General features: G+C 38.3%; 1 protein-coding gene across 1 annotated transcript in view; it reads right to left on the reverse strand.

Moving 5' to 3' along the window:
* Positions 1-15,722, reverse strand: part of prkci (protein kinase C, iota) — a 29,134-nt gene extending 13,412 nt beyond the window's left edge. Inside the window, exons 1-3 of the mRNA XM_088326770.1 lie at positions 15,370-15,722; positions 5,191-5,312; positions 2,543-2,632 (exon numbers count right to left, since the gene is read on the reverse strand). Of these exons, the coding sequence (XP_088182896.1) occupies positions 2,543-2,632; positions 5,191-5,312; positions 15,370-15,452 (295 nt within the window). The 5' untranslated portion in view covers positions 15,453-15,722. The remainder of the gene's footprint in view (positions 1-2,542; positions 2,633-5,190; positions 5,313-15,369) is intronic.
* Positions 15,723-17,381: the final 1,659 nt, after the last annotated feature.

Genomic DNA, 17,381 nt, shown 5'->3' on the forward strand with positions numbered 1-17,381 from the left:
GTGTCTTTATCAAGAATACTTCCTCTTTGCCACAATACCAGTTCTGAACAGCAGCTCACAGTCTAGAAGCTGGATATTGTGCTTTTAATTTCACTTTTTGAGCGCCGAAAGGGTCCAACAAATGGTCCCCATCGACCTACGGTACCTTCAATAAAATTGTACCATGTGGTGCTGTCAGACACAGTGTAGTTATCGGCCGACAAAATCGGGATTTGCATTTAGCCCTCTATCATCTACGTCTTTTGACAATGCCTCAGTTGTGAGAAGACCACTCATACCACTGATTGGGGAGCCTTGGATCACATATCATATCATATATCATGGTGTAGCAGATTCAGAGGCTCCCACTCTTTTTGTGTATTTCCCAATGTATTGCCTTTGTGATAGCCAGCAACCTTTTTGAGCTTTAGAAAAAAACACAGCCTCTTCCTTTGACTTTAGTTAGTACAACAACACAGCAATAGTGAAGCCTACACATAAGTGAAATAAACAGCAGGTGTCTGACACGGTGTCAGTGCACTGCATGCTAATTTTGCACCACAATGGGATAAATTGAGAATCGACCGATATGAGATTCCCAGGGCCAATATAGATTATTGGTAATAAGAGGCGGCCGATAACCAATATAGATTTGCTGTAAAAGCTTAAAAACTGGCGTAACATTTTAACAATGCAAAATCAAACAAATATTATAGTTTATAAATTCAAATAAAGTAGTGGTTTAGACAGAGAAATCAAATAAAAATTAGGGTCACAGTCACAATTGTTACAGCAATCAGTGAACAGCTATGTACAATAAACAATTACAAAAATTAAAATGATGCTATTATAGAACATGACTAATATAGTTGCAAGGTTGGATACCTTATAATCACTAGGCTTGTAGGGGAACCATTTCCTGTGGTGTGTCTTGGGCAAGGACAGCCGGGTGGCGCCCATCCCCGCTCCAGGCCAACAATATAGTACGCTATACAAAGCATAGTTGCGTACTACTAGTTGTGGTCGTGAACATGGGCGTATGACATTTACGTCAAGAGTGGTCACAAAGAGGGTGGAGGGAAAAATATGATAATTGCAAATGTGAAAAGCCCCAACTTTCGCTTCAGTCTGTGATTGCGTGGGGACTTTCTGCTTTACCCCCGCCTGCACGATAATCGGCCCGCATGATAATCGGTCAACCTCTAATATAGACTAGGAGAAGCTGTGTGTTTATGGGCTAATGCGCATGCAAGACAAGCTTGAGACCATATGAGATGTGCAAGGATGAGTTGCGGCAGTGAAGCTTGTTAATGAGGGACAAAGCATTCCCCTGGTGCTTCTCCTCTTCTTCCACCACCATCTCGTATCACTCCTCATCTCCCATTTAGAAAAAAAGCTTGAGGTTAACCACCTTGTGAACACCAGATTCCCAGTCACACACCTTATGGCTGTCAATCAAGCGCCAGCTAGGCATGCTTACACCAACTTCAGCATTCATGCTCATTATTCGCAGGAAATGACTAAGAATAGCTGCAAAATAGCCAGTGGGCTTGATTTTTCATAGCAGGGGAGGAAAAAAGCGGTTCACCAATTGGTATATCAAACATATAATTGATAACTCCACCTTGCTGTGAGCAATGATCACACATATGAATGCAAATATGCGGATATACAAATAGTAAAGACAAAATCCATCATAAAGCTGCATGTAAAAGATTAAAAAAAAAAAAAAAAACTTGTTTCGCAGAAAATGTAAACAGTGATGTTTCCTTTTTTTAATGCAAAATATCTATAAATGCATGAAAGTCTTTATTTAACAGATAAAAGTAGCTTAAACTGTACATGTAGAGTATATATTATAAACTAACATTTTTGACACACAAATTACAAAATCCCGGGGACTTAAAATTAAAATGCATAATGGGAGACGATGAAAGGTGAAACGTCTTATGGCAAGGGATAATTGTACATTGATACTCGTTTTAATTCAATTGTAACAATTTAAATTACAGCAATCAAGACATGCTTTGTTTCTTCACCTAACACCCATGGTTTGAAGCACATTGTTTTTTTTTCCATTATACATTTGCATTTTCTATACAAAATCTTGATTTTGTTTACTTACAAAATTTGTATTAATGTTGTCCTTTCCACTATATTCCTTGTCTAATATTTACAAAATGTATTTTTCATAATCATGTTTTGATAATTCTTAGTTTGAATACATACAATTACTTACATTTAAAAACAAAATAATAATGTATATTTCAACAACTTTTTACTTTTGGAAACAACGAGTAAGGTCTGTAAACACTGATTAACTTGTCCTTTATGGAATATAGGATAAGGTGTTGATTATTGTCTAATATTTACAAAATTTATTTTTCATAATCATGTTTTGATAATTCTTAGTTTGAATACATACAATTACTTACATTTAAAAACAAAATAATAATGTATATTTCAACAACTTTTTACTTTTGGAAACAACGAGTAAGGTCTGTAAACACTGATTAACTTGTCCTTTAAGGAATATAGGATAAGGCAAGGCAGGAAGGTTTACCATGAATAATGAGCTCAGAGTCCTTGTTAAGCTCATAGAGGCGCAGTGCTTCTTCCAGCTCCAGCTGAGACGATACTGTGCATGGATCACCTGTTGGTTCCAGATATTAAATGTTATGATTTCCCACCCAAAAACGTTGAAGAAAGGTCCAGTTTATATTATCAAACAAACAGACCTTAGGAAAGAGCAATGAAACTTTGTATGGAGTACAGTATCTATATTCATTCAAAACACAAAGACCTCCAGGATTTTAGGATGTTATTATTACTTTGTGATGTCCAAATTTTTAGGGCCATTTATTAACATTATGTGGGAAAATACACATTTATGCTTTATTTACCACGGGCAAAATAGTGTATCCTCCTAACTGAAGACCTTATGATCTCAGCTGTACGTTGTACCTCAAAAAATTACATACTTTAATTTTTCACACGGCCCACTACAAATGTACATAATTGGTATCCATTTCTCAGACTAATACATATTTCATAGTGCCCTGTTTGGGTGTAGGGGGGTTTGGGTGGGGGCAGGGGTTTGGACTGGTCCAGCAAAATCAAGTTAATTGGTCCGGCAGCTGCCTGACAGAAGTATTAAATTTTGGGTTTGCTTCGGGCGCGGTCCTGTCAATTAAGTTAAATAGTCCGGTTCAGGTTGTGTTTCAAAACTTGCGGGCCAGGTTGGGTCGAGCTTACCTCTTGCGCATGGAATTTAAGTAAATGGTCAGCATTTTATACAGCGCTTTCAAGTCAATGAAGACCTACCAAAGTTCTTTACACTAACCCTTTCACACACACTTATATACCTATAGTGGCGTCAGCCATGCAAGGCAACTACCTGCTTATTCGGGGCACTAAGGATTTAGTGTCTTGCCCAAGGACATTTCGACATATAACATGGGGGAGCCGGGAATTGATCCTGTGACCTCTTGATCCCAAGACAAGCGCTTTACCGAATGAGCTATTGCTACTTGCGTATGTTATCCCCCACCACCACGCACTACTGCTCTAAAGAATTATATAGCATTTTGTTTCAACTCAAAGATTAAATTCACAAATTGCCAGGAAAAATGGTTGACACATTGCTCATGTTTGCACTCATTTTATGCAATTTTAGAACCAAAGTAAAAATAATCTGATTCACATTAGTACCTGCTGTGTATTTGAAAAAAAACTGGGAGACGCCAGCCTAGCGGTGTGGCGATGTGAGGTGCAGAACCGATTATGTGGAAACTAAGCTGAAGAAAGAGCGCTGTCATATGAACGAAAATTCCTGGCTGAAAAAAAGATGACAGCCCTTATTTGATAGGTATATACGCACGCCCGATCTTTTTTCAATTACACAAATGTTCATTGTAGATTTTTTAGTTTGTTTTATAAGATAATATAGGAGTAAGTTACACTAGTTTTTATCTTAAGTAGGGTGACACACACACACACACACACACACACACACACACACACACACACACACACACACACACACACACACACACACACACACACACACACACACACACACACACACACACACACACACACACACACACACACACACACACACACACACACACACACACACACACACACACACACATTCTCAGGAGAGACACTGCAACAGTTCGTTACAGGCATCCAGTAGCTTTTCTTACTCAGACAGGCTAATGATTGCACTGATTATATATGGCAGATGAGACTAATTAGTTTTGTCATGCTGACCTTTGGGCCACATGGAGAGATCTGAAAGCTCCATATCACCAATAGCATTGCCTGACAGCAAGCAATTGTTTGCTTAGTTACGGCTTTAAAAAGTCCAACCATATTAACACTGTACATTTGGGTTTGTTCATCTAAATATGCTACAATACTACATCTCTCAATATCATATCAATCCTCAGATTGGGGCACTTGAGTTGGCGGGCAGTGTGGAGTAGAGCCCAGCTACTATATTTGTGAAACCTGCAATTTTAGTGTAGATAATGGTAAGTACAGTTTTTGGAAAAGCGCCTATAGTAAACATTGTGTACCGAGTAGTATAGGGCAGTAAGTAGAGTATAACATTGGTGAGTAGCAGTAGTCTGTGGTGGTGAATAACAGTAGTGGGTAGTTGTGAGTACAGAGTAATGGAAGTAGCATTTATCAGTGAGTAGTAGTGAACAAAGACAAGTAGTAATAAGTAGTGAACACCAAGTAAGTGCAATTAGCAGTAGTGATGAGTAACAGTTGTAGCAGCAGTTTGGAGTAGTAGTGTGGAGCAGTCATAACGTGTAGTTGTAATGAAAATCAGTGAGTAGTTGCGACCAAAAGCGAGTGGCATAGAGCAGCAGTGAGTGGCTGTAGGGGATAGCAAACACAATTAATGACTCAAGTGAGTAGTGAACAGCAGTGGGAGAAATAGCAGGTAGTTGGGAATTGCAAGTAGTAGTCAGTAGCAGGTATAAGTGAGGATTGTTTATCGAGGTTGTAGTATTGAGCAGTAACTACTGTAGAGTAGTAGTATTAGTAGCGGCAGCAGTATTATCAAAATTTGTGCTGAAATAATACCAAAAACAACTTGTTCTTTGTGGTCACATGCTTACCCAACCATTTGAGAAGGATTACTACGATATGCAATTGTGTTTCTAATACTGTCAGCATGAGCTGGACACACACCTTCTTCGTCAATCCACTTCATGGTAAAGAGCTGGTCATTGTCCATGGAACACATGTCTCTCACTTCACCGTACAGGCCCTCATACGAGATGGATGGCTCAAAATGGGTGATCATGATGTCCCTGGGGAGAACACTCGTGTAAATAAAAAAAACACTTTCCAGATACAAAGTTCATGTACCAAGCATGTGATTATCGCATCCTTTTCGGTGTAGGCTGGTGATTCTTAGAGATATTAACAGTCTTTCATCTTTCCATCTTAACCAACTCTAATCGGCAAAATAAAAAATAAAAAACCTTTTGATAAAATCGATCTATCTACCCATGTCATATCCCTTAGAAGGGCAAGACAAAATCATCAAAAACAAAGAACATTTAAAAAAGGGAAAAAGTAGCAAAAAACACACACAAAAATTTTTGGACCATGGCCAACCCAAAAGCCCAAACACCCAAATAAGTTAAGCACCTTAGCACCCAAGTTGGTCATGCTTTCGTCCGTCCAGATAAAACGGGACACAAGAAAGCGGCCATGTCACTTGGTTCAGGGTGACACAACACACTTTTCTGTTCAACAGCAGGGCCCGACAGCTTTCACTCGTTTACCCCTGCCGCGTTATCCGGGTGCCCCGTCCATCCCTTAGAACACGTCTAAACATCCCACTATCCTTTTACAACACCTCTCTACCCATTCTTATCACCAATAAGAGCTCTAGCTTCCACTACATTTGGACCTCTTTGCTGCAGTGCACACATAACACCATCCATCCACGTCAATCGCGGCCTTCCTCTTGGTCTCTTTCCATTTACTTCTGCTCTGTAGATTCTCTTCAACATTTGAAAACAAACATTAAAAAACGTTTTAAATTGGTAATGGCCAGGGTCTCCAACGAGGTCGATGCCCATCACCTGAGTAAGTGAAATGAAATGAAATGATCTGCATTTATATAGCGCTTTTCAAGTCAATGACTTCCCAAAGCGCTTTACAATGTGCTCCACATTTCCCAATAGCGGCCTTGCAGCCATGTAAGGCGCTAACCTGCTTATTGGGGGTATTAGGGGTTCAGTGTCTTACCCAAGGACACTTCGACATGTAACACGGACGGGCCGGGATTCGAACTGGGATCCCTTGATCCCAAGACGAACACTACCTCCTGAGCTACTGCCGCCAAGTGAAAGTGAAAAAAATCTGATGTTTAATAATAGCTTTTACATTTAAATCCATTAAAAACATAGAAAGAATAACATTAAAATTTGTGTCAAAAGAAAGTGGGATTTTAAGAAAAACAGGGTAAGGCTTATCAGAAAGAAAGAAATATTGAAATCGGCTACAAATGCTATAAAGTATTTTATTAAATAGTTAAAAATACAATACCTATTTATCACCCAACTACAAACTTCCTGCAGCGGAGTAAGTTTCATTGACAAGAAGCTAGTCTCAGCTAAGTGTACCTGAAAGGTTCAGCTATCAGACTCAGTGATTTATATCCAGTCACACACCCACAAACACACACTGGGGATAACATGGGTGGTAGAAAAGGTGACCAGGACCGTTCACCCCTGTAGAGGGGATCATCTATTTTTTCCTTCACCGCTTTATCTCTTGCTTACCCGCATCGGCCAGACAAGCTGATGTTTACAACCTGAAAGATGTCAGACATAAGCTTTTACGCTCCTGAGGGCAACACAGGTCAGCGAGCCCCATGAACACGAAAGGTCAGGAAGGGTACAGTTGAGCACGTATTTAAAATCAAAGAGTCTCGGAGAAATGTAGAAGAAGGATGTTGTTTGTACTAGCGTAATAAATAGCAGTTGCAATTCCTCATTAGCTTGCGAGCTTTGTTGAAAGATAATTTTATGTGACCTCAAGAGTACAAGGTAGCCTCTGACCACAGGTTCAAGGTTGAGTGGTGAGGTTGACGTCTGCTGGCCAAGGCTTTGTATGGTTTGTCACAAACACATGCAGAATTATGACTGGCTTATTTGATAAAAATAAATTGGTTCTGCAAAGATTAGTCGACTTTGTCGACAAAAATCGATAATAGAAATGGTAAACTAAATGCCATTGTCAACTAGTGTTCGCCAGACACCATTTTCCAACAATGTGAGGCATCTCTACATGAATGAAATCTCTATTGAGAGTCACTCATGCCCACTAGCACTTCTGTCTCCGGCAGTGAAGTACAGAAATGACCAGGTCAACATTTAGTAAGCTTACCAAACAGTATGGGAACATTTTAGCCTGTAAATGGCAAATAAAAAGACTACTGTTCTTGCAAAGTTTGCAAACCAGGTCTTGCGTATCTTGGCAGTACCTCGGTGACGCCATCAAATTTAAAGAGCATCTGCCAGTCGAACGTAATGGGAGTCTGACTTGGCTTGGTAAGATTCAAGGAATATTCAAGCCACAACGGTTTTGATGACATGCATATTACATTTTGTACGCGTTCATTTTGCAATAAACGAAACTTTGAGCGTTATGCCGGACTGTGCCAAATGTACTTGAAATTCAATGCATGCTCGCCAAAGGAACAACTTCAGTGGTTAAAACATTAAACGTGACGAACGTCAGTTGTTAAAATCGTTTTATTTCAAACTGTTGAGATTTATTTTTGTTACAGACTTTGAATTGACCACAGTAACGATTAGAAAGAACTATGTCAAAGCCTACTCCTATAAACAATGTCCCATCCGAATTACAGTGGTAAAACAAAATATAAGTGTCACAGACCAAATGATAAAAATGTGTGTATATACGTGCCAATGTGGCAGCACGGAGCAGCAGTGGTTAGCTCGTGTGAGGCACAGTTCTGAGGTCATGAGATCAAACCTTTCTGTGTGGAGTTTGCATGTTCTCCCCGTGCTTGCGTGGGTTTCCTCCGGTCACTCCGGTTTCCTCCCACATTCCAAAAACGAGCCTGTCAGCTTAATTGGCCGGTCCAAATTTTCCCTAGAGTGATCGAGCAAGTGACTGGCTGGCAACCAGTTCAGAGTGTCCCTTGCCCACTGCCCCAAGATAGCTAGGATGGGCTCCAGCACCTCCACGACCCTACCGAGGATAACAGTGCAGATAATGGATGGATGTGCCAATGTGAAAGCTCTGTAAATCAGTGGCATGCCATCTCAGCCTTTTCCAACCACTATTTTCTCTCCCTCCATTCTTCAGCCTGGTGGTGTTAATCATTGGCTATGAAGGAGGAGGGGGTTGGAATAGCTGGCATCTACACTCTGATCTGTGCTGGAGGACAAACATGGCAGCTACATCCTCCCAGGAGATAATGCCAGACGGCAGAAGGCGATGTTGAATTTATCACGTTCAGCTGAAAGTAATTACTGTGATGGGAATTTTGAGCTGTATCTCTTAAGCAGTGTTTAATGGTGCTTTATTAAAAAAAAAATGACTTGCACACAATGGTGTTAATAAGATAAAGATTTGGCATCAAGTTTTACTTCTCTGTCCGAGTGATTATAGTGTCCTTGTAAATTGTGCCATAATAACTCATTCTATACACTCTTATCGCAATAGAAAACAGCAAACAATGACGAGCTTCTTGATGAGAAAGAGGCATAATGCAGGCCACAGCAAGCAACTGTTATCACTGAGAGGATCCTCATTGACATGCTCACATTTTTGCATTGCCAGATAAAGTTCTCAAAGAAGGAAGAGTGAGTTAGTGAGCAAAGGTGATAATAGTTACCGTTTGCTTGTTACTGTTGAAAATCGTGCTACTGGGTTTTCACATTTGCATTTATTTCTCGTTCCAAAAGCTCAAGTCCATTTAAACTACCATCTTATACTTTTGCAGTTGCATCCCATTGATTTGTGTGCATTTTTGTTTTTTGCTAAGTTGTTTGACAAACACTTGGAATGTTAATACATGTCACTGGGCTTTCACAGTTGCAATGATTTCTTGTTCTAAAAGCTCATGTCCCTTAAACAACAAAAGATACCTTTTTTGCACTTTATAAATAAGGGTATGCATTTGCAGGTGTAGAAAATACGTCTGTATGTATTTTGTTTGAAAAACACTTTGTTTAATATTCTACAATATTCTTATTGTGCACTAATTTTTTATTTGTCGACAAAATTTCAATATTTAAGTAAAGATGAACTCAAAAATGTGTTTTTTATCCCATTCATCAAAATAAATATTTGTCTCCTCTTGATTCAAATATTGCGCTTTAGGACAAATAGAAAAATATTGCACAATAACGAATATTGCAGGTGTTAGTCAATAAACAAAAATACAAACAAAATATGCTTTACACCCTCAAGTATGTAAAATTCTCTTTTCCTATCGCCTTATTTATTTTTGCTAAAGATATTGACCACAGATTACAATTGCTCTCCAAGATTGGAGATAAATTATATCTTCATTATATCAAAAGGGACTGCAGTAACTTAATGTATATGGGATTGACATTTTACAATTTTGTATTTTATCTGGTTATTAATTAAATGACAAAAGATAATTCAGTCTAATCACACAATTATTATGTATTAGTCTGATGCAGCCATCTTTCCAGTCCATCCATGAACCTCAATTATTGAACAGAGATTCTTTTCATGAAAACCATTTGGTTGACCTGGGTCGTCAGGGCACCACTTCCTGCGGTGTGACTTGGGCAAGTACAGGCTGGTGTCACCCATCCATCTCCAGACCATTTTTTGGAGTGTAGGGGTTTGCTCCCTCCACATGAAACAGATAATACTGATTCCCATGGATACCAGGAGCAGTAAAAACCTTCCGATCCGACTCAGATACAGCACCTTTATCATCTGGGCACTGTTAACTCTATTTCCAAATAAATATTTACCGCAATTATATCGGGTCAACTGTCAGGGAAAGCAACTTGCTGCTCTGCTGTGCTCTGTGGAACTGGTTTTCGTACGCGATAGACAATGCACTTTCATCTAGTGGTCGAATTTTACAAACTGGGGCTTTAAAATAACATGTAATCAAGATGAAAAACAGACTGCTGCATTTTGATCCTTAACAAGCAATAGAAAATCTTCAAAGATCTAAAGCGGATAAATTATGTTCTTAAATTCCATTAGATAATCCACATCCACGATATAAAGTCCTGAGTGACAAGACTAAAACCATACAATGTTCAGGTTATGCTGTTAATGTTAAAAATGTAATTTGGTAAGTAATGGTCTGCGATATATTTACTTTTACCGACAAATGTCATAGTGTTAAAATGTACAGGAAATGCAAGTTGGGCAGAGGTAAACTTCAATTGTGCCTGTCATGGCCATCTGATGTGGTTACATTTACGCTTTTGGGTTAACATAACTAACATTCCGAAGCAACATGCTTGGGATGCTTGCACGGGACGTCACTTAATGAAAGAGCGGATGCACAGACAAGAAACCTTCCTGAGGTGTGTCGTTGGGCCAACCAAGAAATCCAGCGAGTGAATGGCAAACTCGACCAGTGTAACACGTTTTTCAAGTCTTACTCAAATCACTGGCTCCATCGCAAAAAGGAAACGTATTCATATTGACCGGTCCTTCGCTCAAACACAAATATTAAAAAAGGAAAACTTTTTCTATTAATACCATTTCTGAACTTGCTGATCAACACATTTATGGAGTGTCAGAATTGTGTTATCAACACCCGACACCTGAGGATTTCCTTGCATTATTTTTTTTTACTTTCAGAAAAATGTCTGCTTATTGGAAAAAAAAACTGCCAGGGGAGTAAATAAAGTTTTGTCCTACTTTTTTCAAAAGATGAAATTATTTTTCTGTCCGGCGTAGAGCAATTTTAGTGTTTGAAAGCATGGATTTATGAAAACAACTAATGCTTTGTGGGATGTTTTTTTTTTTAGATTGGATATTCCAATTTCAAAAGAACAGTGAAAAGAGATTACACAACACAATGATTGATAGAAACCCGCATCAAAGTTCTGACGTCCTGAAATCTCAGGCCCAGTCCTCCAGTTTGCAGATTTTATTTTTTTCCCCGAGTTAATTCCTTTAATTACAGAATGATAATGCTTTCTCCCTCATCTCAAAAACCAGCATTCAGTCTTTGTTGAATGGATAGGCAGGATTCAATATTACATTGTGAATGTGAATTGCAATGGGTGGCTGCGCCAGATCCATAAAAGGGATATCAAACTCCATTCCCATCAAGCCACATGAGTACGAAAAGCCCAAATAGTGTCAATCCCATTTTTAACACGAGGATTAGGGCACACAGATATTGCAGCAGTTTTTTTTCATAAAATAAAACAAGAGGTTAATTTTATTTAAAACCTCAAAAACGTCGATTAGAGTGCATTTAAAGATGAATCTGAAAAATATATTTTGTTACTTGTTCTTAGAAAATCCACAAATGTTTCTTGTGGATTTGGGGAACATTGTTCAACAAATCGGCGGCGCAGTGGCTAGCGCGTGTGCGGCACAGTCCTGAGATCGAACCCCCTGTGTCGAGTTTGCATGTTCTCCCCATGCTTGCGTGGGTTTCCTCAGGGCACTCCGGTTTCCTCCCACATTCCAAAAACATGCATGTCAGGTTAACTGGCCGGTCCGAATTGTCCCTAGGTGTGAATGAGCGAGTGAATGGTTGTCTGTCTCTGTGTGCCCTGCGACTGGCTGGCAACCAGTTCAGGCTGTCCCCTGCCCACTGCCCGAAATGGCTGGGACTCCAGCACCCCCGTGACCCTACTGAGGATAAGCGGTGCAGATAATGGATGGATGTATGGATTTTCAACAAAAAAAATAATCAAATTAAATTAAAAAAAATAAATGAACAAAGGTTTGCCGTAACCCATGAGTTCCCTACATTTGAGTTTTTCAACTATTTTCCTGGGGCACACTATAGTGCTGTGACACCTTGTCTATTGTGATGCAGGAAATTTCCCAATCTCATCTTTGCAAACAAGCATGCTATTGTTCAGGATATTTGCTTTCTTCCATTCATCAGTCGAGTAACTGTACATTCTTCCATATCAGCAGGTGGCAGCAGATTCATATTTTTTCTTCTTCTATACTAAATATCTGCCTATGAGGAAGTACAGAGAAATTTATGAAATACAGACGCTCCCCTACTTACGATCATTCGACTTACGAAAAACGGTAGAGACGAACATTTGTTTCAGGATTTCAAAAAATATCCGGACATTGCTGTAAGTTAGATTTTGTATTGTGTGCACCTTTTTCCGAGTAGAGGACAGTACTGTAGTGCTTCTTCCTGCCGCTTCCACTTCCTGGTTTGTGTGTAAACATACTATGTGTACTGTATCTTTAGCGTGCCAAGAACTTTTTTATTTTTGATCTCAGTTTTTCATGTTTAATATCTGGTGCAGCTATTCAATATGGTTGGTGTTACGTGTAAAGAAGAGGCGAGCAGTTTCTTTTGAAATGAAAGTGGAATAAGAAAGATTGATGCAGTTGAGAAAATGGTCGGATAGCTTTTTTTCGCCCACTTTACTCCACGGAGAAGGAAGTTGCCTAACTCTTGAAGCTCATCTTCCACACTTTATCTTTATAGAGCATATTATTTTATGAAATGTTTAATTTTTAGTACAATACAAAACATTTTACTTATATGAGCCTCAAACATACTTAAATAAACCTTAAACATACAAAATATAGCACTGAAGCAACTTACAAACAAATTCAACTTACGATCGTAGGTCAGGCAGCCTCTGTAACTTATTCTGTTTGACAAGGCTGCCTAAGATTGCATTACATAAAAAATATTTAAATTTCACATCATTTTGGCATTTTTTTCCTATTATCTTACTAAAATAAAAGTAAGAATCTAGTAAAACCCCTTTTTTCTTTAATAGGGAGATAATTTTTGCTTTTTTAAGTGTTATTTTTAATATTATCCTAGAAAAAAACAAAAATGAAAAAAATAATTAAATTCCGAATTACAGCAAAATTATTAGCCAAAATAACCATCTTACTGGGCTACAGTAAATACAATTATTTTATATATTTAATGTAAGCAACATGATAGTTCAAGCTTAAAACACACACACACACACACACATTAAACTAGGGCCAGGAACTATTTTCAAAATATTTTTGACAGACATCGACTTGGGAATTTTTGATGAGAAAAAAATTGCCTTATCTCAAAAAAAGGACTGCCTACAAAAGAAGAAAAGGAAAAAGTGGGACCAAGTCGACAAAAAAAAATTGAAACAAAATCCCCACATTAATTAGAATTTAAACAATTTTATTTATTTATTTATTTTTAATTACATTTTGGCCCATTTAAAAACTCTCCCTCTGAAAAGCGTAGCTTTCGATAAAGTTTTAAACATGGAAAACAATAAATAAAAAGGATGTTTACAGTACACCAATTCCACAGAACTCTTTTTAGTTCAAACAAATATAAATGTGTGTTAAAATTTTCAAGACAACTAAAAATTGGATTCGAGACATTTTATTACCAATTAAGGCCACATTTTTAGAAGAATAAAATTAATGCTTTTTAAGACTTTTCAAGGTTCTGCGGGGAACCCTGTTCAGAGTCTGATTTGTCATCGGGTACAACAAAGAGTTGTTTCCTTCATTGTGCTTGGTTGCGTTTATTTACATCATTTCAGGACGACTTTCTATTTTCTTAATTCTCTGACATTCGTCTCCGGTACAGTGAATAAGAATAGCGTAATAATGAGCTAAAATTTAATGCGCGTTACGCCAAATACAGTAAACTAATTTTGATTAAAACAGACCAACTCAAACGACTGATTCACTCTGGGTAATCTCACAATGACCTCAAAACATTTTCTCCTCGGATCTACATACCTGTCAACCTGTACGTTTTTGCTGTAAAAAGTACATTATTATGCATTTTAAGACGTGTACGACGTACAAGAAAATCTGTACGGAAAAACGCAAATTTGTCATTTATGGGTACCATCCGGTAAACACAGACTATCACGAAACGGCAAATCAATCAAGTCAAACGAGTTTGCCGCCGTAGCCTCTATCTGTATTGTTTTTTTTCGTTGCTAACGAAGCGAGCAGTTTGATGCTACTGTGCGCATGCGTCTGCCGCCTCGGATTTCATGTGGTAGTTGTGTAATGAAAGGAAGTCCCTATCTTTTTAGACAACCGGCTTTTATGGCTCAACTCATTAAAGAAACGACTCACTTGCTTTGATGCATTATATTACAAAATATTATGTTGTATAAAGAAGTTAAGAAAAAAAAGGTATAAAAGGAGAAGAAATGAAAAAAAGACAGGTTTGTGGTCATCCCTTTAATCAGTATATTACCAACAATAACTTAATGCAGAAAATGAATTAATAATTTGAATATGAAAATGTATTATTCTACTTAATTATATTTGCATGTATTTTTTCCTTCGACAGTGAACGTCCAAGCTACTTAATTTTTTATTTTATTTTTATAATAAACCTCATTCATGTTGAGCAACTCAGTATCTCACAACAAAATGTTAATTACCAATATATATATAACAAAACACATGTGCAATATAACATGTTGAACTACATTTTATGGGGGGGGGTTGAACAAATTTATTGACACTAATAACAGAAAACAATCTTGACAATCTCAACAGCAATCAAGCACATTCACAATATTATATTTCAACATAAATAAAAACGTTTGAAAAAAAATATGGTGTAAGATTATTTTGTAAGGGAAAATTCGACAGTTTGTAAGGGCATGGAACTGTGGAGGTTGACAGGTATGGATCTATACAATTCACGTAGGTCACCCTTTTTTAACTTGAAAATGGTAAATTTCGCCTAAAGGTGAGTGATTTCCATGCCTATAGTTGCTGCTCTACTCAAAATTAAAATAAAAGATGGAAATTATAATCCTATATCAATCAGGTGCGGTAATTCATAATTGTGATTACAATTAGTATGGACTTTACTGTAACATGCAATTGGCTCCGACGGCAACTGTTCTTAGACTGACTCTCTTGACTTGAATTTGGGGGGTTTGGGCAAATTCTCAATCCCCATCCGAATTGTCTAGTGAGGCTCCAAAGTGGGTAAAGCACAACTCGTGTAAACGGTGTCTGGACATTTTCACCTGCCTGTCAAGTTTACCCCACACTGGGTTATAGTAGCCATTAGCTAGGTTAGCTTAGCCATCTGCTAAGCACTTTTCTACGATAATAAATCCAGATAGTCCTATGAAGAGAGTAAAACAAGGACGGAAACGGCTGTTTTCTTACCCTTTGTAGTAGGCTTTCACCCGGACTTGGTGAGAATTCTCGCCGGGGTGGGACATGGTGCTGTCCCGCAACGTCGGCATCATAAGCTCAGCCGCGGTCAGCCAGAATTTACTGAAGCTCCCCTTCCGTCTCCGGCTTTTTTTAATATTGTTATTTATGTACCACAGCCCAAAAACCTTGGATTAAAGCTGAGGAGGTTTGATGTGTGAAAAGCGGGGTGAGACAAAATACAACAAATAGAAAAAAAATATGATGTCGGTAATTTAAAATTGAACAAGCAAAGTAAAGAAAAACTTGCGGGGTCCGCAAACAACTCCCTACTGCATAGGCCCAGTTGGGGACGAAACCATTGTGTGAAAGCTCGCGGGTGTGTCGCATAACTTCAAAACAAACACATATATAGTGTCTCATGATAGTATACATATATTTGATCATATCCACTGATAAAATAAAGGTATTTATTACAAAAATAACCAAGCATCTCACATTACTGTGGAATAAAACTAAAGTTTGACTGTATTTGGAGCGAACCAACTAAAGCTTTCATGTGGATAGTGTAGTGATGGGAATTCATGGTATTTTTTTTAGAGAACTGTCTTCTTGTGTTCGTCTCACTAAAAAGAACCGGCTCTTTCGGCTTCCAAAAAATATTAGTTTTGTTGCTCTAATCGGTATATTACCAATATTAAAGTGCCATTGTGAACAAAATGATTTAATATTTTTAAAATATATTACACTGCGTTTGTAAAATATATCACACTTAAGGGAGATTATCAGTGGTCTTGTACATCTTCAATTTTCTTATAATTGCTATCCGTCTGTCCGTCTATCTATCTATCTATCTATCTATCTATCTATCTATCTATCTATCTATATACCCTGATCATATCCCTCTAGAAGACTGACAGCAAGACAAACACATACAAAAACAAAGAAAATTAAAAAAAGGGGAAAAGTAGCAAAAAAACACACAAAAATGCTTGGACCATGGCCAGCCCAAACACCCAAACAAGTTAAGTACCCCGGCACCCAAGTTGGTCGTGCTTTCGTCCCTCCAGATCAAACAGGACACAAGAAAGCGGCCATGTCACTTGGGTCAGGGTGACACAACACACTCTTCTGTTTAACAGCAGGGCCCAACAGCTTTCACTGGTTAACCCCTGCCGCATCATACGGGTGCCCTGCCCATCCCTTAAAACACGTCTAAACATCCCACTATCCTTTCACAACACCTCTCCACTCCTTCCTATCACCAACAAGAGCTCTAGCTTCCACTATATTTAGACCTCTTTCCTGCAGTGCACTCATAACACCATCCATCCCTGTCAATCACAGCCTTCCTCTAACTTCTTTACACCAAGCATTTAACCTTGGGTGTGTGTGTGAGTGTGTGCGTGTGAATGGGTAAATGTGAGCACTTTGTAAAGCGCTTTGCAGGGTCTTCAGTGACTTGAAAAGCGTTATATAACTGCAGACCATTTACCTATTGCAGACGTAGCTCTTTTAAACTGCAAACTTGTTTATACAGAGCTGTCTGGGACTTTTTTGACTATATTTCAGGGTTGAGGAGTGGTTTCTGTCATGCACTTTTTGGACAAATTTCAACATATTATGTATTGTTTTCTTTTATTGATGTTCACTATGTTTTATGTACTGTTAACCAATGCTAAAGCCATTGTACCGTGGTCAACCTTCTCAAGGTTCCTTATTTTCTTTGTGATGAGGTTGAGTTTTTCTATGCCAGCATGTTGGTTTAAGATCAGGGGATGGTGTAATTGTAACCTGTGCAGTCCTTTGAGACATTTTGTGATTAAGGGCTATACCAAGAGCCGAGAAGAGATCCACAGGTTCAAGAGCGTTCTTCATTCGGGCCCCGGTGCTTTGGAATGCTCTGCCCACTGAGATTTGATCTGCAACCTCAGTGGAACTGTTTAAATCTAGACTTAAAAAACACTTCTAATCTAAAGCTTATGAATGACCTATATTTCACGTTGACAATATCTGTGTATTAT

This window comes from Urocampus carinirostris, chromosome 1, assembly GCF_059441175.1.
Source record: "Urocampus carinirostris isolate Australia breed hairy pipefish chromosome 1, RoL_Ucar_1.0, whole genome shotgun sequence".
NCBI classification, from domain to species: Eukaryota; Metazoa; Chordata; class Actinopteri; order Syngnathiformes; family Syngnathidae; genus Urocampus; species Urocampus carinirostris.